This window comes from Artemia sp. Qi Xiang Cuo, chromosome 18 (genome assembly GCF_049724085.1).
Source record: "Artemia sp. Qi Xiang Cuo chromosome 18, ASM4972408v1, whole genome shotgun sequence".
In the NCBI taxonomy this organism is placed as follows: domain Eukaryota; kingdom Metazoa; phylum Arthropoda; class Branchiopoda; order Anostraca; family Artemiidae; genus Artemia; species Artemia sp. Qi Xiang Cuo.
The window spans coordinates 15,729,284-15,752,548 of NC_142811.1; the positions used below are offsets into that span (position 1 = coordinate 15,729,284).

The 23,265-nt window shown below is 34.8% G+C and overlaps 1 protein-coding gene across 1 annotated transcript in view; it reads left to right on the plus strand.

Moving 5' to 3' along the window:
- The first annotated feature begins 8,502 nt into the window (after window positions 1–8,502).
- The window catches only part of DZIP1 (DAZ interacting zinc finger protein 1), a 197,446-nt gene continuing 182,683 nt past the window's right edge, over window positions 8,503–23,265 (plus strand). The window contains exons 1-2 of the mRNA XM_089104600.1: window positions 8,503–8,595; window positions 13,710–14,053. Of these exons, the coding sequence (XP_088960726.1) occupies window positions 8,517–8,595; window positions 13,710–14,053 (423 nt within the window). The 5' untranslated portion in view covers window positions 8,503–8,516. The remainder of the gene's footprint in view (window positions 8,596–13,709; window positions 14,054–23,265) is intronic.

Here is a 23,265-nt window from a genome sequence, read left to right on the forward strand (position 1 = left end):
TCATGTACGGTGAGCCAAGATCAAAACCTGCATTTATTCAAAAACGTTCAAAAATTAAATAAAAAAAAACAAGTTTTTTAAACTGAAAGTAAGGAGCGACATTAAAACTTAAAACGAACAGAAATTATTCCGTATATGAAAGGGACTGTCCCCTCCTCAACGCCTCGCTCTTTACGCTAAAGTTTGACTCTGTCTAACAACTTTATTTTTTAAAACAATAAAAAACTTTAGCGTAAAGAGCGAGGCGTTGAGGAGGGGACAGTCTCTTTCATATAAAGAATAATTTCTGTTCGTTTTAAGTTTTAATGTCGCTCCTTACTTTCAGTTTAAAAAACTTGTTTTTTTTATTTATTTGACCAAAAAGATCGGACGACTACTACAATTATTAATTATAATGATAAAAAGTATTATAATTCTAGTGATTTCTAGTCGATAATCTAGTGATTTATGTGTTAATTTAGTGACTTTTTTTCAAGAATCTAGTAAAAATTTTTTCACTGGGTGGCAGCCTCGATTCAGAATCAACTACGATGATATGTCATTAATCTGGTGTTGAACCCTAGAAGAAAACATCACCAGTTGAAGAATGGTCCCCTATCCATTATCATCAATAGTTTTACAAATTTTATATAATTTTAAACTTTAAGGCATATCATGACACGAAGTTTATCTTATATATGTACAGTGTATCAGATTAACGCCGCTTCTTATCCACTAAAGTTCGTGCGTCGGGCCTGCAGTATGTTACCACAGCTGGGTTTGAACTCTTGGTCCTGTATCATAGGCAGCCCGCTAGCACTGCCTAAGTAAAGAACGATGTCGGCAGAATGTGTTTTTTTTTTTTTCTCCATACCCGGGCACTTCGTATCGAAGGAGTTGTCGTAAAAACTTCGAAAAAAGCTCATTCGATTGAAAATTGGACTGGCTAGTGCCCTTTTTAATAGTCGAAAGTAATTAGAGGGTAACTAGCCCCCCCCCGCCCATCATTCCCCAAAACACATCCAGTCAAAATTTTGAGATAGCCATTTTGTTCAGCTTAGTTGATGATTTCCATATAGAAAATATGTTTTTGAGGAGGACATTCCCCCAGAACCCTCGGGGCAAGGGTTTTAAGTTATGCCCTGAGGGCATAAAAGAACGATGTTGGCACAATGTACTATTTATTATTTTTTCCTTTAGAGCAGGGTACTTCATATAGAAGGGGTCGTCGTGGAAACTTCAAAAGGAGCTCATTCGATTGGAAATTGAGAGTTCTAGGGCCCTTTTTAATAGTCGAAAAAGATTGGAGGGCAACTAGGCCCCCCATGCCCCCCCTTTTGAGATATGAATTTTGTTCAGCGTAGTTGATTTCCAGATAGAAAATATGTTTTTTCAGGAGGACACTCCCCCACAGCCCTCGGGGCAAGGGTTTTAAGTTATGCCCTGGGGGCATATAAGGTTTTTATAAAACGCGTTATCGTAGAAACTTCAAAACGGGCTCATTCCATTGGAAGTTCGAAGGGCTAGTGCCATTTTTAATAGTCGAAAGTGAATGGAGGGAAACTAGTCCCATCCCACGCCATCATTTCCCCAAACACATTCCATCAAAATTTTGAGACAGCCATTTTGTTCAGCGTAGTTGATTTCCAGATAGAAAATATGCTTTTGAGGAGAACACTCCTCCAGAACCCTCGGGGCAAGGGTTTTAAGTTATGCCCTGAGGTAATATAAGAACGATGTTGGCACGATGTACTATTTATTATTTTTCCTTTAGAGCAGGGCACTTCATATTGAAGGGGTCGTCGTAGAAACTTCAAAAGGGGCTCATTCGATTGGAAATTGAGAGTTCTAGTGCCCTTTTTAAGAGTCGAAAATGATTGGAGGGCAAATAGCCCCCGCCAAGCCCATCATTCCCCGAAACACATCCAATCAAAATTTTGAGATAGCCATTATGTTCAGCGTAGTTGATTTCCAGATAGAAAACATGTTTTTGAAGAAGACACTCCCCCACAACCCTCAGGGCAAGGGTTTTAAGTAATGCCCTGGGGGCATATAAGGTTTTTATAGAAGGCGTTATCGTAGAAACTTCAAAACAGGCTCATTCGATTGGAAATCCGAAGGGCTAGTACCCTTTTTAATAGTCGAAAGTGATTGGACGGCAACTAGCCCCCCCCCATGCCCATCATTCCCCCAAACATATCCAATCAAAATTTTGGGATAGCCATTTTGTTCAGCGCAGTATATTTCCAGACAGAAAATATATTTTTGAGGAGGACACTCCCCCACTACCCTCGGAGCAAGGGCTTCAATTTATGCCCTGGAGGTATATAATGTTTTTATAGAAGGAGTTGTCGTAGACACTTCAAAAAAGGCTCATTCGATTGGAAATTCAAAGGACTAGTGCCCTTTTTAATAGTCGAAAGTGAATGGAGGGCAACATGCCCCCCCCCCCTACGCCCATCATTTCCCCAAACACATTCAATCAAAATTTTGAGACAGCCATTTTGTTCAGCGTATTTGATTTCTAGATAGAAAATATGCTTTTGAGGAGGATACTCCCCCAGAGCCCTCACAGCAAGGGTTTTAAGTTATGCCCTGGGGGCATATAAGATTTTATAGAAGATGTAGTCGTATAAACTTCAAAATAGGCTCATATGATTGGAAATTCAATGGCTAATACCCTTTTTAATAGTCGAAAGTGATTGGAGGGCAACTAGCCGCCCCCCCTCCCAGCCCATCAATCCCCCAAACACATCCAATAAAAATTTTGAAACAGCCATTTTGTTCAGAGTAGTTGATTTCCTGATAGAAATTATATTTTTGAGGATGACACTCCCCCACGACCCTCAGGGCAAGGGTTCTAAGTTATGCCCTGGGGGTATATAAGGTTTTTTTTTATAGAAAGTGTTGTCGTAAAAACTTCAAAAGGGGCTCATTTGATTAGAAATTAAAAGGGCTAGTACCCTTTTTAATAGTCGAAAGTGATTGGAGGGCAACTAGCCCACCGCCACACCCATCTTTCCCCCAAACACATCCAATCAAAATTTGTGATGACCATTTTATTCAACATAGTTGAAAGTTTTGGACATTAGTTCTTTAAGGATGAGAACCCCTCCCCCAGAACCCTCAGGGTAAGGTTTGTAAGTTGTGCCCTGGGGGCATATAAGGTTTTTATAGAAAGCGTTGTCGTAGACACTTCAAAAGGGCCCATTCAATTGGAAATTGAAAGGACTAGTGGCTTTTTTAATAGTTGAAAGTGATTGGATAGCGACAAACGCCCCTCTCTTGCCCACCACTTTCCCAAACACATCAAATAAAGATTTTGAGATAGCCATTTTGTTCCACGCGGTTCAAAGTTCAGGAGATTATACCTTTGAGCAGGACACTCCCCCCCACAGTCTTCAGGGCAAGGGTTATAAATTATGCCCTGGGGGTATATAAGGTTTTTATTGAAATCTTTGTCGTAGAAACTTGAAAAAGGGCTCATTAGATTGGAAATTCAAAGCGATAGTGCCCTTTTTAATAGTCGAAAGTCATTTGAAGGAAAGTAGCCCCCCTCTCCCGCCCATCTTTTCTCCAAACACATCCAATCAATATTTTAGATAGCCATTTTATTCAACGTAGTTTAAAGTTTTCAAATTATGTCTTTAAGGATGGCAAGCCCCCCCCCCCCCACAGCCCGCCGGGCAAGGGTTGTAAGTTATTCCCGGGGGGCGTATAAGGTTTTTATTGAAAGCGTACAAACTTCAAAAGGGCTTATTAAATTGGAAATTGAAAGAGCCAGTGCCTTTTTTAATAAATTAAAGTGATTGGAGAGCAATTAACGCCCCTCTCACGCCCACCACTTTTTCAAACACAATCAATCAAAGTTTTAAGATATTCATTTTGTTCAACGTACGTGAAAGTTCTGGAAATTAGGTCTTTTAGGATGATAACCCCCGCAGAACCCTCAGTGCAAGGGTTGTAAGTTATGGCCAGGGGGCATATAAAGTTTATATAGAAAGTTTTTATAGAAATTTCAAAAAGGGCTCCAAACCAAATGTTGCCATAAGATTCAACGTTTTGCAACAATTCCCATAATTCTGACAATTTACATTCTGAGCTTCAAAATAATAAACAAAATACATCTGACAAAGAACCAAGGAAAGTTGCAAAACCAGTAATTATTTTTAACGTAACGTTTTATTTATTAGGAGCCACTTATATCCACGCAACTAGGAGCCACTTTCGAAGCTTAAAACACATATTCATGAATTGGATTGCAAGATTTTTTTTTTCAAAATGACGATTTAAAGACAGCAACATTTCCAGTTATTTCAGTTGCAACAGTACAACAGTACAACAAATAATAGTTGTACTATATTAATTTTGCAATTAATCAAATTCTAAAAGCTGCAATTCAAAATTTCAAATCGGGACCTTCCCTGCTCCAAAAAAAATCATTTTGTCCTGACCCCAAAAAATTACGTGCAGACAAAAAAGACATAATTTTTTGTACTAGTTATGCCGTTTTGTCACTATTTCCAGTTATTATTTGTATAGTTAACTTATAACTATAAGTTTTCTTAAATAACCGAAGATTGTAGCTACTTGCCAACATTATCTTGGCAAGATAATGTTGCCAAGTCGTCCTCAGTGCTAAAAAAAGAAAAAAAAAAAAAAAAAAAAAAAAAAAAAAAAAAATGAGTTTTTCGTTTTTTTTTTGTTTGTCTCCTTTTTTGTTTAGCACTGATGCCGACTTGGCGGAGGTCCTTGTCGAAGTATTTGCTTATATTTTGTCATCTTCATGGTTCACCACTGGCTGACAAAATCCTCGTTTTTTCACCCTTTTTGATTTTATTTTTCATTTTTTTAGTTTCTTTCCTCTCTGAACTTTTCTCCAGCATACAAATATCAGGCCAAACTATAAATTCTTTAAAAAACTAAAAGGTTTAGAGTGTTATTTTCTTTTTCTCTGAAAAGACTATGTCTATATAAAACGAACAGAAATTAATTAAAAAAAAACTTTTTCCAAAAAATATGTTTTTCAAAGAAAAGTAAAGAACTCCATTAAACAAAAAATTAGCAAAAATAAAATCAAATAATCTACCAAGCGTGAAACTACCACAAATCATCATCGATAAATAAATGAAACCCAAAACTAACAGAAATTACAATAAAAAACCGAGTGAAACTCAATACGAGCAGAAATTAACATAAGTTGGGCTCAAAACCCCTATGCCTTCCCAAGGCCAGAACATAATTTGTACCTTACTGAAAAAAAAATACAAATGAATGTGCATTGTCAGTTTAATATAAATATACAGATATTTAGTAATCAAAATGTTAGTATTATTTGATTTATTAAAGTTATAAAAGTAAAAACATTTATATTTTTTTCAATTAAGTGCAAACTATGTTCTGGCCTTGGAAGGCATAGGGGTTTTGAGCCAAACTTATGTTAATTTCTGCTCGTTTTAGGTTTGACTCGGTTATTTATTGTAATTTTTGTTCGTTTTGGGTTTCATTTATTTATCGATGCTGATTTGTGGTAGTTTCACGCTTGGTAGATTATTTGATTTTATTTTTGCTCAGCTTTGTTTAATGGAGTTCTTTACTTATCTTTGAAAAACATATTTTGTGGAAAGAGTTTTTTTTAATTAATGAACAAGCTGAGATCACAACCACTGGACAAATTTATTTTATCGCTAAAGGATTTTTTATTTTGTTTTAAATGATATACAGTTGACAAATCAAGATCTGCTTTCCGTTGGCTACAGTTGTAAATTCGCTGTAATTTTGTATTACAATTCCACGCGTTCGAAATTCATAAGCACGCGCAGTCTAAATATTCAATGGTACCAGAAGGTGGTGAACGCTATTACACGACAGAAGGTGTCTCATCCGATGATAAAGGAGGTAATCAAATACTGGAAGTGAAGACACCCCAGCCAAATGATTCCCCTGTCTGAAATTTATGCAGCGTTGCCAAAGCGGTACAATTATACCGTTTATGGTATATTTGGAGGTCCTGGCACAGTGCGGTAAATTTATGGTTTTTTTCTGTTTATTTTGGCTTCACTTGCTCCTTTCTTACACAGATATCTGTTCAAGTTTTTGGTTTCTCAAAATCTTTCTTCTAGTTGCGGCAAATCTTTAACTTGCTATTCAGATGGTACAATTTATCCACTTGCGGTACAATTTTAGCTGGAAAACTGGTAGGCTACAGTTTATTTCAAAGCGTTGGCAACGCTGAAGCTTGGGTGCCAAAGATCGTCTTCCAGTGGCAAACATATGGTACCAGAAGAAGAGGGCGGCTCAAAAACGAACTACGACGCAGCTACCGAGCTAACCTTACAAAAAGGTTTGCTGCTCAGTATAAAAAAAAAGAAAGAAAAAAAGCACTTTGTACTTTTTACTGCAGTATATACGTTCTTGGTTGTAGACTGCCTTCTCAAAACTAGAACACCAACACTAATTTTACAACATTCTCGCGATTCGAAAGGGTAAACTACCACTAGCCAAGCCAACATTCACGGATCGGGGAAATAAGCAAAGTACGCCAATTCAGGATTATGCTGGAGGTAAGGTAAGTTGTTTTTTCTTTTATTATGTTATAAGGATACAAAAAAGGAAATTAAAAAATAGTATTTTTCACGAAAATGAAGACATTTTTTCAAAATTTAGGGGTGTAGTTACACCACCTTTTTAGCAGCTAATTGTAACTTTATTGATTTTGTTGTTTATTTATTGTATTTTTTTTTCAACAATCTAGTGATTTTTTATGCCGATTTAGCGATTTTTTTCAGGAATCTAGTGATTTATTTTTTCACCAAGTGACAATCCTGTTAATAAATCTTTTATGTTCACACAAATTTGTTTTGATTTTCAGAAGAAATACTACAAAAAATTTGGCACAACCCACTTATATAACAATGCCCCCACCAGCAATATTTTCAAGGCTCCCCCTGTTGAAAAACTTGGTACTTAGGTAATTATTCGGAACACACTCAAGAATTTCGATCTGTAGATCTGTAAAAGCCAGTTTCATATTTCACAGCCACAAGACTTATTTAATTGGCAAACCGATATAATTTATATTATAATAAAGCTGAACTTATATAATTTGGGCTATATATTTGCACATTAGGAAGGGGGGTAAAGTGTTTGGACAGCGTGAAGTTGGAAAACAATTCGTTCTTCATAATATGCACAATAATTGCAACTAACACATTTTACATGTAGACCCGCTATACATTACCCCCCCCCCCCTTAAAGTGCAAATATATAGCCCAAATTATTGAAGTTTAATGCATTCGATCACCCGTCACTTGCCTATGTGGCTATGAAATCGGTTTTCTCAGATCTTACATTCAAATCAAAATTCTTAGAGTGTGTTCTGAACAATTGACATATACCAAAAATTTATGCCATCATTCAAATTACGCTTATTAATTAATATTACCTCTAACTAGTTATATTTTCTGATTAGCAGCCTTTGTCATATTGTTACCGTGAATAACCGAATTCTGGTTAATGTCGACATTCACGGGTGAATGTCCAAAATTCCTTTTTCTCAGCTGAGATTCAATTTGCTTTTCGAGTCAGCTTTTACAGTCTTTTGCAAGCTATGATGGCAAAAGTTAGGTGAGGTTAGATTATGTTAGTTTAGGTTAAATTTGCTTGTAAATATCAGAAATGGGTTAAAACCTAAGCTAACCCAACCTCACCTAGCATAACCTATTCTAACCTAACTTGTCATTATCAAACCGGTACTCTTGCTTGACGCAGGGCTTTTGGGTTAACTGCTATAGTGTAGGTAATGATGAAGCCCGGTTTCGATATGTTTACCTCTATAAACTAGACAATGATAGCATGGTTTTCATTGCGAATACGATATTAAGCTGTGATTTTTTGGGGTTTAGGGGGGGGGGGTGGGGAAGGTGCCTAGGTTAGATCAGGTTATGTATTTAATATACGCTATGCTTTACCCCCAACCTTCCCCCTAATGTGCAAATATATAGCCCAAATTTATTTCTAAACTATTATATATTCATCCTATTATATTTCATTTCATTAGCATTAACCAAACTTAAAGGCCTGCATATTGCAAGAGTACCATCAAACCTTGCATTAAATGGAAAAATTTGACTGGCAACGCTGACTAAATTCAAGGAGAAATAAAGGTATTTCGGAAATTCACCGGTGAATGTTGACATTCACAAAATTGCGGACATTCATGGTGCCACTATTACACTAAAACGTCGCCAAAAATTTATAAACTTTTAACATATTTAACAAATATATTGAAATATGTTACTTTTTTAATATATTTAATGTACTTTAATGTAATTATTCAGAGTATTAACAATTAAATAGACTATCCTGTTTCGGTGAAATGATTTTACACAATTGTGTTTGTATTATTATTTAGAACTTCCAAATCTATTGATACATTCGTGATATCGTGGTTGTTATGGCAACTTAAAAACAAAACTGAACTAAAGACTGGGACAAATTAAAATAAGTAGTTATGCGGATAAACAGTGCGGACTACCATGCTTGAAAGAAGAGATTTAGAAAATGGGACATTTCAGTTTCGGAAAAAAAGTGAACGACTGGACTGGAATCTATTGGGTAAGAACAATGTTTGATGGAGGGGTAAATTTCCCCTTTTCCCGATTAGTTCGCCAGCTAAAAGGTGAAGATTCTTTACATCTCTTAACACTTTTTCTGATTACACAAATTACCGCCTTTACAAACGTGTCCATGCCCCACCCCTACTACCACCCTAGTGAAAATATATACACAAGTTTGGTGATATTGTGTTTTGTCTTTATTTTTCAAATTGGCTTTATTTGGCATTATGAAGCAGTTGGTGATGTTAGCAAAAAAAAATTACAAACCCACGAAATCAGAAGATTTTTCTAAGCAGAGGTATGGATTCAATAGAGGGGGAGGGATCATTTCCAAGGGAAGTGAGTAGTACAACCGGTGGTGCGTGTAACTGTCAACTCAACCTTGTTCAGCCCAACCCAAATAAAAGAAACATTGATGTTCATCTAGTCCAGTAAAAATATGATTTTGACTCGGCATTTGAGTAACAAAAATGTTCCAGCCACCAAAATCTTCAGAAAAATTCGTTTAATAACATATAGAAAATCGGGCGTGCACAAATACCCCTTTTTCAGGGGAAAGAGAGGGGGGAGGACGTCGAATTAAATTTTTTGCCATATTTTGTGGACCAAAAGGTCGAGACCAAAAATGATATTGGAATCGGAAATTTTCATCATTCAGAACCCTATTTTTACCCCGAGCGAGGTCAAAGGGGGATGAAAAATGTGAATCTTAATTTGTGTAGTATCAGGTGGATTAAAAGGTCGTTTCCTATTAATTCAATTCTGAAGAGACCAAAAAATGACATCAGAATTGGAAGCTTCCATCATTAGCACCCCATTTTCACTCTAAATCAGGTCAGAGGGGGCGACCATGCTTAGCTATTAGTACAAGAGGGGTCCCCTTCATTGCAATTTCACGTCCATTAGCTCAAATATGAACTAATATTGCGCTTCGCTATTAGCTCCAACCTAGCTTCAGATGTGGAGAGGGATGGGTAATTTCACAAACAACGATATTTTTTGTAGGAAATTTCTTTTTGTTCATGGCTAAAGAGCGCAAATCTGAACAGAGACTTTTCTTCGAATTCTTAGTCTCACCCTTTGGCACGTGGGGGGGGGGGATTAGAACATCAGGAGATTGCCATTTTTAACTTCGTACCTGGATTTGATAAATTATGTTATTATTGTAAGAAAAGCATGGCAAGTAATAACTAAACTAAAAAAAAAAACAGACATGGACACTTCAATCTCACCCTCGTTTTGATTGCTATGACTCTGACAGAACTACAACATCGTTTTGATAACAAACAAATTTGACTATTAAATAAAAAACAAAAGTTGGCTTAATCACATCGGTTATCAAGATCGTAATGGTGTAAAGAAACATTGAGGCAGCTAGCTCCATAATACTGGCTACGAGTAATAGTATAAAGTACTAAAAAGTAATAGTAAAAAGTATTAAAAAAAAGTATAAAAAAGGTATAAAAAAGGTCTTGTATGTGTATGAGCCCCAAAACATTATTGCGGGGGTTTAGGTTCAATTTCGAAATTCTCAAATAACATTTTCCGCAATAAACTATTAACAACAAAAAACAAAATTAATTAACATTCTCAAATCAGTTTCAAAGGGCAATTTTACCCCCATTTGACGGCTTTCTAAAATGCTCTTTAAAATGTCGGTCCCTAACACTCGTTGTTCGCTCTTTACTAGGTTGCAGTCACAGTTGTAACCCTAATAAATGATCCAGAATATGATCCCTGAAAGTTTCTAACCACATCTAACATTACACATCTAGCCTACATCTAACATATACATCTAACATCAATCAAGCCCCAGTCTCTTCCATATTAAAAGCCATGTTGGTAAAATTGGTTATTTGCATTATTCACGACCCTTGGGAGGCAGGCATCGCGAAGGCATTTTTATTAAACCTTATAATAAATACAATTTGTGGCTCTTTTTTTGGGCGCTAATATTTAGCACCTTATGTTAATTAGGTGCCTCTAATATTTTTGAAGATCAAGAAAAGCACAATATACTTCTGCAAGATTAATTTGTTCACTCTGTTACTCGATCCAAGATTTTTCCAGCCCAATTTTTATCCAGCTCTCACAATAACTGAAATGACGATTTGACGCATTTTGCACCAGAAATGCAACCGGAGTTCTTATTTTTGTGTTTTCTTTTTGCCTTAACCTGAATTTACTGCGTTTTCCCTTTGTGTTCCCACTTGTTTTCTGAGATTATTGATCAATATTTTCCACATACGCCCAACTCCCATTAGCGTGACCGTCATCAACATGTTGAACTAATTTTTTACGTCTTGAATGACAGTATTGAGTTAAATCTTTGACTTTTGCTGGGACACTTTTTAGGTCATCAGAGGAACTGCCTCGTTCCAAATACGCGGATAAACGTTCAGTTGCGTTACTTAAATCTGCTCGGTTGTCCTCAAATATGTCTGTCATATTGCTTTTTTTCACATAACAACAGAAAACACAAGCAAACATCAGCACTCTTCGACATTGTCGAATTTGAAAAAAGTCAAAGAGCTTCAGTTAACGCCCAAGACGGTTCATCATTTTTATCAAAAACATCCGTCAATCAATTGGCTCAAGCATGATTGACCGTCTATGAACCTGTTTGGCGTTTGATTCAAGCGTTGATGGTGATTGATAGAAACTTTGAAGGACTTGATCATTTTGATCAAAAGCAGTCTGTTAGATTAGCTTTAGTCAAAATTGAAGGGTTGATTGCAGAGTCAAATGAAGATTGATTGAAGCACATGTCAATCAATTGACGGAAACTTTTGATCAAAATGATTGACCGTCAAGGGTCTCCTTTAGACTGGTAAGGTTTAATTGAATCCATCAAACGCAAAAGGATAAAAGCTCTCTTGACCTGTATTTAATTTTAATTGTTACCTTACAATTGCACGTATTTTTATTTAATTTTTTCTCATCTTCTTGTACTTCATTACTCCACTTTAGTTTTATTGTTTATTGTGAGTTAAAAATAAATTATTATTAAGATTTAAAGAATAAATTATTCTAATTAAAGTTATTAAGATGTGTTTTGTCCTCAATTTGTTTTGTGTAGCGTTACGTCTTTCTTTTCGATTTTCTTTTTGTCACATTTTGTCCATTTTAGGGTAATTTGTTCACTCTTTTTCTTTTTTTTTTAAATCTTTACAAAACTCCATTATCGTAAGTGAAGTTTTGCTGATTTTTTTTTTGTTTCGTGGTTACCTTAGTGAAAAATTAGTCTCGATTTCCTATACTTTCATTCTGTTTAAACTAGAAAAAAAAGTAAATAAAATATGAACTAAATGAAGGGTTAGAAACAATTCAAAGCAATAAATACAAATTCTGCAAGATTTCAGTTTGCATAATTGTGCAATTACGTATGGAAAACTCCTCACTGAAGAACACCCTTGTTTTACAATCAAAAAAAAAATTCTTTCATTATTATTTCTCCCTTTTACATCAAGGAGGCACACTTGTGCCTCTATAAAGAGGCGACCCACCACAATGTTAAGCGATTTCAGGTCCTAGAGGTCGCAGAGAGACGGCGGTGATCGCATTTTGTAGCCCAAACTCAAACTAAGAAACGTGCAAAATTTCATCCTCCTCCGACTTTATCTTCATGGGGTAAACTGGGCCGGAAGTTTCGACCCTCCCACCACAGCCCCCCTTTAATGTTGTCCGATTGGGCTGAAATTTAGAGGTTAAGCTTTCCTAGGGCCCGGGAGCTTATCCTCGAAATTTCAGCTCAATCCGATCACTCCTTCCCTGTTTTCAAAAAACCAAATATAGCCACTTAAACTTCATTTCTCTTTTTTTTTGTTATCCACGCCTACAGGCCACAGTTGGCAACTGAACCGGGTGAGTGAGGACTCATTCAAAGCAGAATTCAACCTGTTAGGGCCTTTTGATAATTTTTAGACCGAAAAAATTATCCCCCGAATTTACATTTACAAAAAACCTCATTTTCCTATAATAGCCCATGTTAATTTTTCCCATCACAACCCCCCTTTAACGTTGTCTGATCGGGCTGAAATTTAGACGATAAGCTTTCTTGGGGCCTGGGAGCTTATCCTCAAAATTTCAGCTCAATCTGATCACTCCTTCCCTGTTTTCCAAAAACCAAACATCAAGCTTTGTGGGGATTTGCTTGCGTCAAAAATAGAGTCCTCTTACTAAAAACAATTACACGTGTGTCTCTTTAGTCCAGCGGTCGAGACTCCTGACTGTCAGTCTGAAAACCCCGGGTTCGATTCACCATCAGAGGAAATTTTTCATATACTGAATTTAAAGTTTAAAAAAGAAACTCAGCTTCTTTTTTAAATTATTTGAAAAAAATTACGTTTTCTAAAGAGTTTAAGAGGCTGAGTTACAAGGTCGACCCTTAAAACGCACAGGGATTAGGATGCACAGTTGGGGAGCTGTTAAAGAGGCTGAGTCACACGTTCGAACTTTAAAACGTACAGGGATTAGGAGGCACCATGTACGAAGTGATTTGATTATTCAGGAATTAAAAGGCTTACCACAAGAATCTTCAAAAGCGGGGGGTTTGGGGGGGGGGGCGGCAGCCCCCCCACTTTGACTCCGGACACGATCAGCGAACACTTATTAAAGAAAAAATAATTAAAAAAATGTAAAAAAAAATGCAGAAATTATTTGAAAAAAACTACGTTTTCTAAAGAGTTAAAGAGGCTCTTTCTAAATTAAATTTAAAAAAATTAGAGTTTTTATTGTTTAAAAAAAAAGTTGTGAGAAAGTCAAACTTTAGCGTAAAGAGCGAGGCGTTGAGGAGGGCACATCCCCTTTCATATACGGAATAATTTCTGTTCGTTTTAAGATTTAATGTCGCTCCTTACTTTCAGTTTAAAAAACTTTTTTTTTATTTAAAGGCTGCGAAAGCGGGGGTTTGGGGGGTGACAGCCCCCCCCCACTGGTGCCTCCTAATCCCTGTACGTTTTAAGGTTCGACCTTGTAACTCAGCCTCTTTAAATCTTTAGAAAAAGTAGTTTTTTTCAAATAATTCTATCTTAGAAATTACCCGAGATAACATCGATCGCTTTCCAATTTAAATTGTGTGTTTTTTTTTTGTTTTTTTTGTTTTTTTTTTAGCAAAGACGGATATCAGCTTGATAATATACTCAGTAGATTTGGATTTGCTCCAAGAAAACATAAAGAACGTGGTATGCTGCAGCCTTGAAAAAGAATTCGATGCAGAAGACTTGAACCCGAACGTTTGCAAGTTATTCCGGCTAGCTCAGCTGATAATTGAATATCTGCTATTTTCACAAGAATGTCTTAAAGGAAAAGGGAAAGCAATAGAAGAACAACTTAAACAGGAGAGAGCTGAAAAAGAACAGGTGCGAAACGAATTAACTGCGAAGTTAGGAATAATTAAAAGTATGAAATACGAAAAGAATATGACTAAAAGAAGCTCAAAGGGAACTCATATTGAGGCAAGTATATAAACTGTTTTGTCAAACTTTAATTGAGTTCAAATTTTACAACATAAATTTGTTCATATTTTAGGAGATCATGTGAAATTTGAAAATGGAACTGCTTAACTAAACTGGAAATTTAAATGCTTCAGAGGCAACACAATAATGTTGCCTATAGTAAAGGCCATAAGGCTTCATAATTTATTCTTATTATTTTTATGCCAGAAGCACTTCATATGAAAGGGCTGGTCGTACGAGCTTCGGAGGGGCTCATTCGATTGGAAATCCGAAGCTCTAGCGCCCTTTTTAAGAGGCAAAGTGATCAGACCACAACAAGCTCCCCCATGACTTTTTTCCTCCAAATAGCCTACAGCTGATCAAAATTTTTAGGTCGTCATTTTGTTAACAATAACTTAAAGATGTGATAACGAAAACTGCGGGGTTGACACAACCCCCCAGAAACCAGAGGCAAGTGTTGTAATTTATACCCCGGGGCACAGCCTATAAGGTTTTTATGGAAGGGGTGGTCATATAAACTTCATAGGGGGCTCGTTTGATTGGAAATTGAAAGTTCTAGTTCCCTTTTTAAGAGTCAAAAGTGATTAGAGGGCATCTAGGCCCCCTAAGCCCTTTCTTCCCCAAATGCATCCGATCAAGATTTTGAGATAGCCATTGCATTCAAAATAGTCTAAAGATCAGCTAACAAAAACTTCGGGGTCAATACAATCACCCAGAGCCTGAAAGTAAGGGTTGAAAGTTATGCCCCGGGGCATATAGCGTTTTTTATGGAAGAGGTGGTCGCATAAACTTCAAAGGAGTTTATTTAATTAAAATTGGAAAGTTCTAGCTCCATTTTTAAGAGCAGTGAGGGTTGAAAGTTATGCCCCGGGGGCATATAACATCTGTATGGAGGAGGTGGTCGTATAAACTTCAGAGGGTCCATTTAATTGAAATTAGAAAGTTCTACTTCCTTTTTTAAGAGTCAAAAGGAACCAGAGGACAACTAGCCCCCCCCCCCACCACCCACTCTCTTTTCCAAAATGCATCCGATAAAATTTTTGAGATAACCATTTTATTCAAAATAGAGCAAAGATCATATAACACAAACACCAGGGTTGAATCCCCCCCCCCAGATCTCGAGGGCAAGTAAGGTTCTTACGAAAGGGGTGGTCGTATGAACTTTGTAGGAGACTAATTTGATTGGAAATTAAAAGTTCATTTTTTCTTTTAAAGAGTCAAAAATGATCGGAAGGCAAATAGCTCCCCCTCCCATGCCTTCTTTTTCCCAATCCGATATAACTTTTGAGATAAACATTTTGTTCAAAATTGTCCAAAGATAATAGAACAATGCCTTCGGGGTTGACACAATCCCCAGAGTCCAGGATAAGGGTTGTAAGTTATGCCTCAGGAGCATATCAGGTTTTTATGGAAGCGGTGGTTATATTAGCTTTGGAGGAAGCTTATTTGATTAAAATTGAAATCTCTATTTCCTTTTTAATAGATTAATAAAAAAAAAAAACTTTCCGAAAAATAAGTTTTTCAACGAAAAGTAAAGGCCATTTTAAACTTAAGTTCAGCAGATACAAATACCTGTTAAAATTGAAACGCAAAACGACCAGAAATTACCATTAAAGAATAAATGAAACCAAAAACGAACAGAAATTAAAAAACCATCATAGGAAAAAACATACAAGTAATAATATAAATGAATAAATAGATCTTAAACCGAGTAATGCTTAGATAGAATATGAAAATTAATCGTAAAACGAAATAAATATTTTGCTATTGAAATATAAATAAAACTTAAAACGAACAGAAATTAAATAAACAATCAATGCAAATTTTTATAGGTAGCCTGCATTCTTATAGACTGATTAAAGATGTGTATGGGGAGGAGTTTTATTTGAAGCTGAACCTACCGTTGAGAAACCTTAAGTATTGGTTTCAGGCGCGGGCAAATTGCATACCACTGCGTAAAGGCTACTGGGAGTCTTATAATGAGGATAGCTCGGGAAGTAGGCGTGCCTACCCCCTCTTTAGGGAGTTTGGGGATGGGATAGACCATTTTCTAAGTAGATGCCAAAGTTTGGCGAATTTTAGGGATAAATTTTTTCATGGGGATGTACCGCTGCTGCCGGGTGTTTTGGGGACTACTTCGAGAGACCTAATTATTGCGTTAGGTTGTTTTATAGAGAATGGTGTGATGGCGCGGAAAGAAGCTGTAGTCTAAATTTGTTGAGTGTTATTGTTCTTTCCCTATTGTTCTTCATTTATTTGTTTATGTGTATATGGCTACTGGTTTTTTAAATACACGCATGTATGTATGTATGTATCCCAATTACGACTTAGAGTATTAGGTTGAAACTTTTCAGAGCATGTTGAAGAATATGTTTAAACTAATAAAAATGCACTTTGCATACTACTGCTACTTGTGGTAGTAGTACTACAGCTGCTGTTACAACTACTAATACTAACGCTAATGATATTAATGTGGAAGTTTTAGGGACTATTATAGAGAACGTTTGGCTAAATCAAATTACAACCATACTGGTTATCAAATTGACGCACCACTAAGATCTCAAAAATAGTTCAAAGTATTAAGTTCAAACTATTAGGGCATGAGGAGGGGATGTTGACCTAGACCAAAAAGGCTGCAGTAGAACCCTATCAGGAGGTCCCACGAGAACACCGTGCTGCCATCTACAATTTAGTTTAATGCTGACGGGACATAATTTATTCAATGATTATCTATCGAGTCTTATGGGGGGGTCAATGTCAATCGATCTGTTGTTGTTTGGCCACGTGTTATAGCATGAGGGGTGATTTACATAATCGATGGGGGACATATTTTATTCAAGAAGTATCGATCGAGTCTAATGGGGGTCAAGGTCAATCGATCTGTTGTTGTTTGGCCACGTGTAATGACATGAGGAGTGATTTACATAATCGATGGGTGACATAATTTATTCAAGGATTATTGATCGAGTCTAATGGGGGTCAAGGTCAATCGATCTGTTGTTGTTTGGCCACGTGTAATGGCATAAGGGGTGATTTACATAATCGCTAAGGGAATTATTGATTTATGACACTGTGGGGTGATTTACATAATCGCTAGGGGAAATTATTGATTCACGAAGGGGAGAATTAAGAAACATTAAGGCTTCTTTAATCTTAGGTCTGAGGGATAAACGTTCTTTAGGTCAGAGAGAAAAATTAATATTCTATTTTTGAATAGGGCTTCATTGATCTTTAGTGTCAGGAATTATAATTGACGAAGGGGAGAATTAAGAAACATTAAGGCTTCTTTAATCTTAGGTCTGAGGGATAAACGTTCTTTAGGTCAGAGAGAAAAATTAATATTCTATTTTTAAATAGGGCTTCATTGATCTTTAGTGTCAGGAATTATAATTGACATCACTTGTTATCTTGGAATGATGCGGGAGTCTAAAGAGATAGAAATTCTATTTTTAAATACGGCTTCACGGAGCTTTAAGTCGAAGAGATAAATTGATATTCTAACGAAACCCTAATAGTTTAGCTAGGAAAATTTATGAGATGAAGAGATTAACGTAGGAAAGGGTTTCCTAGAAATTTGAAATGCGTTAGCGCAGAGATGCCAAACAAAAGGAACACGCTGAAATTACGTTTAGGGATTATTTGGGCGAAACCGTTTTAGATATTTTATGGGATTATTTCGGCGAAACAGTTAGAGACATTTTGAAAGAAGATTTTAGGAAAGGTTTTAGAAGAGAATTTGAGGGTGAAACTCTGTGGTCGTTATAATACACAAGTTTCATTTGAACAGTGTTGTGAGGTCCTCTACCCCAACCCCAAAGGGTTCCGATCCCCACCCCAACCCCGAAGGAAGCCCCCGGTACTCAAAGGCCCCCCCAAGCTCCCATCGAGCCCCAACCCCCCACACGCCCTCCTCAGACCCTCAAAGGCCCTCCTCTGGTCCTCAAAGGGCCCCCGGATCCCCAAAGGGCACCCCCGGGCCCCCCAAACGCCCATCGAGCTCCCAAAGGACCAACGGGGTCCCAAAGGCCCAACACCGGTCCCCAAATGTCCTCCAGGCCCCCAACTGCCCCCCGGACCCCAAAGGCCCTCCCCGGCCCCCCAAAGGGCCAACCGGCTCCCAAAGGACCAATCGGTCCTCAAGTGTCCCCCAGCCTCCCAAAGGCCCCCCCCGGTGCCCCCAAGGCCCGCCCCCCGGCCGCAAAGGTCCCCCCCCGGGCGCCCCAAGCGCCCCCGGCGCCCCCCAAGTTCGAGTTCAATTTAAAATTTTATAAACGAAGTGAAGAAAAGTTAAAGTTCTCTTATGAACTTTGCCAAAGAACACAATTCAATTCTAATTTCTCCAGAGAAAACAAAAATCTTCCACTTCAGTTCTTTATTTCACAAAGACATAAAGAAATTTAAAGTTCAATTCTAATTTTTCGATGGAAGATAAAAAAGTAATATCATACTTGTGAATATTCTCATAGGAGATGAAAATTTCTAGTTCAATTTAAAATTTTCTCAACGAAGTTAAGGAAAGTTCAAGTTCTCTTCTGAACTTTACCAAAGAACACACTTCAATTCTAATTTCTCCAGAGAAAACCAAAATCTACCACTTCAATTCTTTATTTCAAAATGCCATAAAGAAATTTAAAGTTCAATTCTAAATTTTTCGGTGGGAGATAGAAAAATTAATACCATACTTGTAAATATTTTCATGGAAGATAAAAAGTTCTTATTCAATTTTAAATTTTCTCAACGAAGTGAAGAAAAGTTCATGTTCTTTACTGAATTTTACCAAAGAACACAATTCAATTCTAATTTCTCCAGAGAAAATAAAAATCTTCCACTTAAGCTCTTTATTTCACAAAGACATAATGAAATTTAAAGTTCAATTCTAAATTTTTTCGGTGGAAGATAGAAAAAGTAATACCATACTTGTGAATATTTTCCAGGAAGATAAAAATTTCTAGTTCAATATAAACTTATTTAAAAGAAGATAATAAAAGCTAAAGTTCTCGTCATAAAATTCATACAGAAAGCAATAAAATTATCATTTATCCAGATACAAAAAAAATCTACCAAGTAATTCACCTATCTAACAAATTACATAACGAAATTAACATTTAATTTCTAAATTTTTCTTCGAACGATATAAAAATAAATACAATTATAGCTACTTCATTACTGGAATATAAAAATTTCTAGTTAAATTTTAATTTTTCTCATCGAAGTGAATAAAAGTTCGAGTTCTATTCTGAACTTTACTAAAGAACACACTTCAATTCTAATTTCTACAGAGAAAATAAAAATCTTCCACTTCAGTTTTAAGTTCCACGATGAAATAAAGAAATTTAAAGTTTTATTCAAAATTTTTCGATTGAAAATAGAAAAAGTAATGCTATGACAATGATTTTTTTCCATGAAGATCAAAAGTTTAACTTTATTTATAATTTTTCTTAAAGTAAGTTCTGATTTTTCTCAAAGAGATGAAAAATTTTAAGTTCATTTCTAAATTTTTATCTAGAAGATAGGAAAAGTTATACTACGATTGTTATTATGTTTAAGTGAATATTAAAAGTTTCACTTTAATTATAATTTTCTCAAGGTGCTATTATTAATTTTTACAAAGAGATGAACAATTTAAAGTTCTGTTATATTATGATGCAAAGTTTAAATTTATTTCTAAATTATATTAAACTAAGTTCATACCTTTCTCAAAGTGATGAAAAAATCTAAAGTTCTGTTCAATATATTTTCTCGGAAGAAGAAAAGTTCAACTTCGATTCTGAATTTTCTCATTGAAAATTAAATAAGTTATTGATCAATTTAATTATCCCTAAATAATATAAAAAATTTCCACTTCACTTCAGATTTTTCTCGAACAGATGAAAAATTTAAAATACTATTCCAAATTTTTCATAGAAGATAAAAAAGTTCAAGATCTCTTCTGAATTTTACCAAAACACACAATTCAATTCTAATTTCTCCTGAGAAAATAAAAAGCTTCCACTTCAGTTTTATGTACACCAAGACATAAAAAATTTAAAGTTCTGTTCTAAATTTTTCTGTTGAAAATAGGAAAAGATGTACTATGTTAGTGATTATTGTCAATGAAGATAAAAAGTTTCACTATAATTCTGAATTTTCTTAAATTAAGTTCCGACTTTTCACATATAGATGAAACAAATTTAGTTATTTTCAAAATTTTTCATATAATATTTTAAAAGTTATACTTTGATAGTGAATATTCAAGTTCTATTTTTAATTTTATCAAAGAAAAAACTTCAATTCTAATTTCTCCAGATAAAACAAAAATCTTCCACTTCACTTCTTTATTTCACAAAGACAAAGAAATTTAAAATTCAATTCTAATTTTTCGGTGGTAGATGGAAAAAGTAATACCATACTTGTGAATATTTTCACGGAAGATAAAAAGTTTTAGTTCAACTTAAAATTTTCACAACGAAGTCAATGAAAGTTCAAGTTCTCTTCTGAATTTTCTCAATGAAAAAGACATTAGTCATTGAACATTTAAATTTTTTTCAAAATAATATAAAAATTTTCCACTTTAGTTCAGATCTCTCTCAAAGAGAGGAAAAATATAAATACTGTTGCAAATTTTTCACTGAAGATAAAAAAGTTCAATTTTTTATTGGAATTTTAGCAAAGAAAAAGCTTCAATTCTATGTTCTCCAAAAAAAATAAAAATATTACACTTCAGTTCTTTATTTAACAAATACATAAAGAAATTTAAAGTTCAGTTCTATTTTGTAGGTGGAAGATAGAAAAATTAATAGCATGATTGTGAATATTTTCCTGGAAGATAAAAACTTCCAATTCAATTTTAAATTCTCTCTACGAAGTGAATAAAAGTTCAAGTTCCCTTCTGAAATTTACCAAAGAACACACTTCAATTCTAATTTCTCCAGAGAAAACACAAATCTTCCATTTCAGTTCTTTATTTCACCAAGAGATAAAGAAATTTAAAGTTCGATTCTAATTTTTCGGTGGAAGATATAAAACGTAATATCATACCTCTAAATATTTTCATGTAAGATAAAAAGTTTCACTGTATTTGAAATTTTTCTTAACTTTGGTTCTGATTTTACTGAATTAAATATAAAATTTAAAGTTCTGTTCCAAATTTTTCATAGAAGATAGAAAAAGTTATACATTGATTTTGAATATTCAACATGAAGATAATGAACTCCACTTTAATTCAGAGTTTTCTCGAAGAAGTGCAAAATGTTCAAGTTCTCCTATCTATGGCTAAGTTTGCTAAAGACAAGCTATTTTCTTGTGAAAACACACAAAATCTGAAAAAATGATCAAAGTTCATTTAGTACCTACTCAATTAGACTAAAAATGAAGATATTTATGCAGAGTTTCAACTAGCTATGGCTAAGTTTACTAAAGACAAGCTATTTACTTGCGAAAACACTCAAAATTAGAAAAAATGTTCAATGTTCCATTAGTACCTACGCAATTAGACTAAAAATGAAGATATGTATGCAGAGTTTAAACTAGATATGCCTAAGTTTGCTAAAGACCTGCTATTTTCATGTGAAAACACACAAAATAAGAAAAATGTAAAATGTCGCAATAGTACCTACACAATTAGGCTAAAAATTAATATATCTATGCACAGTTTCAACTATCTATGGCTAAATTTGCTAAAGACAAGCTATTTTCTTGAGAAAACAAACAAAATCAAAAAAATTTTCAATATTGCTTTAGCAAATACGCAATTAGGCTTAAATGAATATATTTATGCACATTTTCAACTAGCTATGGCTAAGTTTGCTAAAGACAAGCTATTTTCGTGCTAAAACACAAACAACATCAGAATTAAAATGATAAATGTTAATCTAGAAAATACGCAAATAGGATTAAATTAATATATTTATGAAGAGTTTCAACTATCCATGGCTAAGTTTGCTAAAGACAAGCTATTTTCTTGCGAAAACACACAAAATCAGAAAAAATGTACAATGTTCCTCTAGTACCTACGTAATTAGACTAAAAATTAAGATATTTATTCAGAGTTTCAACTAGCTATGGATAAGTTTGCTAAGTACAAGCTATTTTCGTACGAAAACACACAAAATCAGAAGTAAAATGTTCACTGTTCCTCTAGCACCTACGAAATTAGGCTAAAAATGAATATATTTATGAAGAGTTTCAACTATCTATGGCTAAGTTTGCTAAAGACAAGCTATTTTCTTGCGAAAACACACAAACTGAGCAAAAATTTTCAATTGTCCTTTAGTACATAAGCAATTAGGCTTAAATGAAGATATTTTTTCAGAGTTTCAACAATCTATGGCTAAGTTTGCTATAGACAAGCTATTTTATTTCAAAAACACAAACAAAATCAGTAGTAAAATTCTCACTTTTCCTCTAGTACCGACACAAGTAGACAAAAAATGAAGATATTTATGCAGAGTTTCAACTAGCTATGGCTAAGTTTGCTAAAGACAAGCTATTTTCTCACGAAAACACAATAAACTCTGAAAAATGTACAATATTCCTCTAGTACTTACGCACTAAAACTAAATATGAATATATTTATGCAGAGTTTCACCTATATATAGCTGTGTTTTCTAAGGACAAGAAATTTTCTTGCGACAACGCACAAAATCAGAAAAAATTATAAATGTTCATTTAGTAACTACTTAATTAGACAAAAAATGAAGGTATTTTTGCAGAATTTCAACTAGCTATGGCTAAGTTTTCTAAAGACATGCTATTTTCTAACGAAAACAAAAAAAATCATAAAAAAATGTACATTGTTCTTTTAGTACCTATGCACTTAGGTTTAAATAAAGATAATTATGCAGAGTTTGAACTATCTATGGCTAAGTTTGCTACATACAAGCTATTCCCTAGTAAAAACACACAAAATCAGAAAAAATATTCAATGTTCATTTAGTACCTGCGAAATTAGGCTTAAGTGAAGATATTTATTCAGATTTTCAACTATCCATGAATAAGTTTGCTAAAGAAAAGCAATTTTCTTGCTAAAACACAAAAACTCAGAAAAAATGTTCAATGTTCATTTAGTAGCTACTCAATTAGGATTAAATGTAGATATTTATTCAGAGATTCAACTAGCTATGGCTAAGTTTGCTAAAGAAAATCTATTTTCTTGCGAAAACACAAACAAAATAAGAAAAAATTTTCAATGTTCCTTTATTAACTACGCAAATAGACTATAAATGGAGATATTT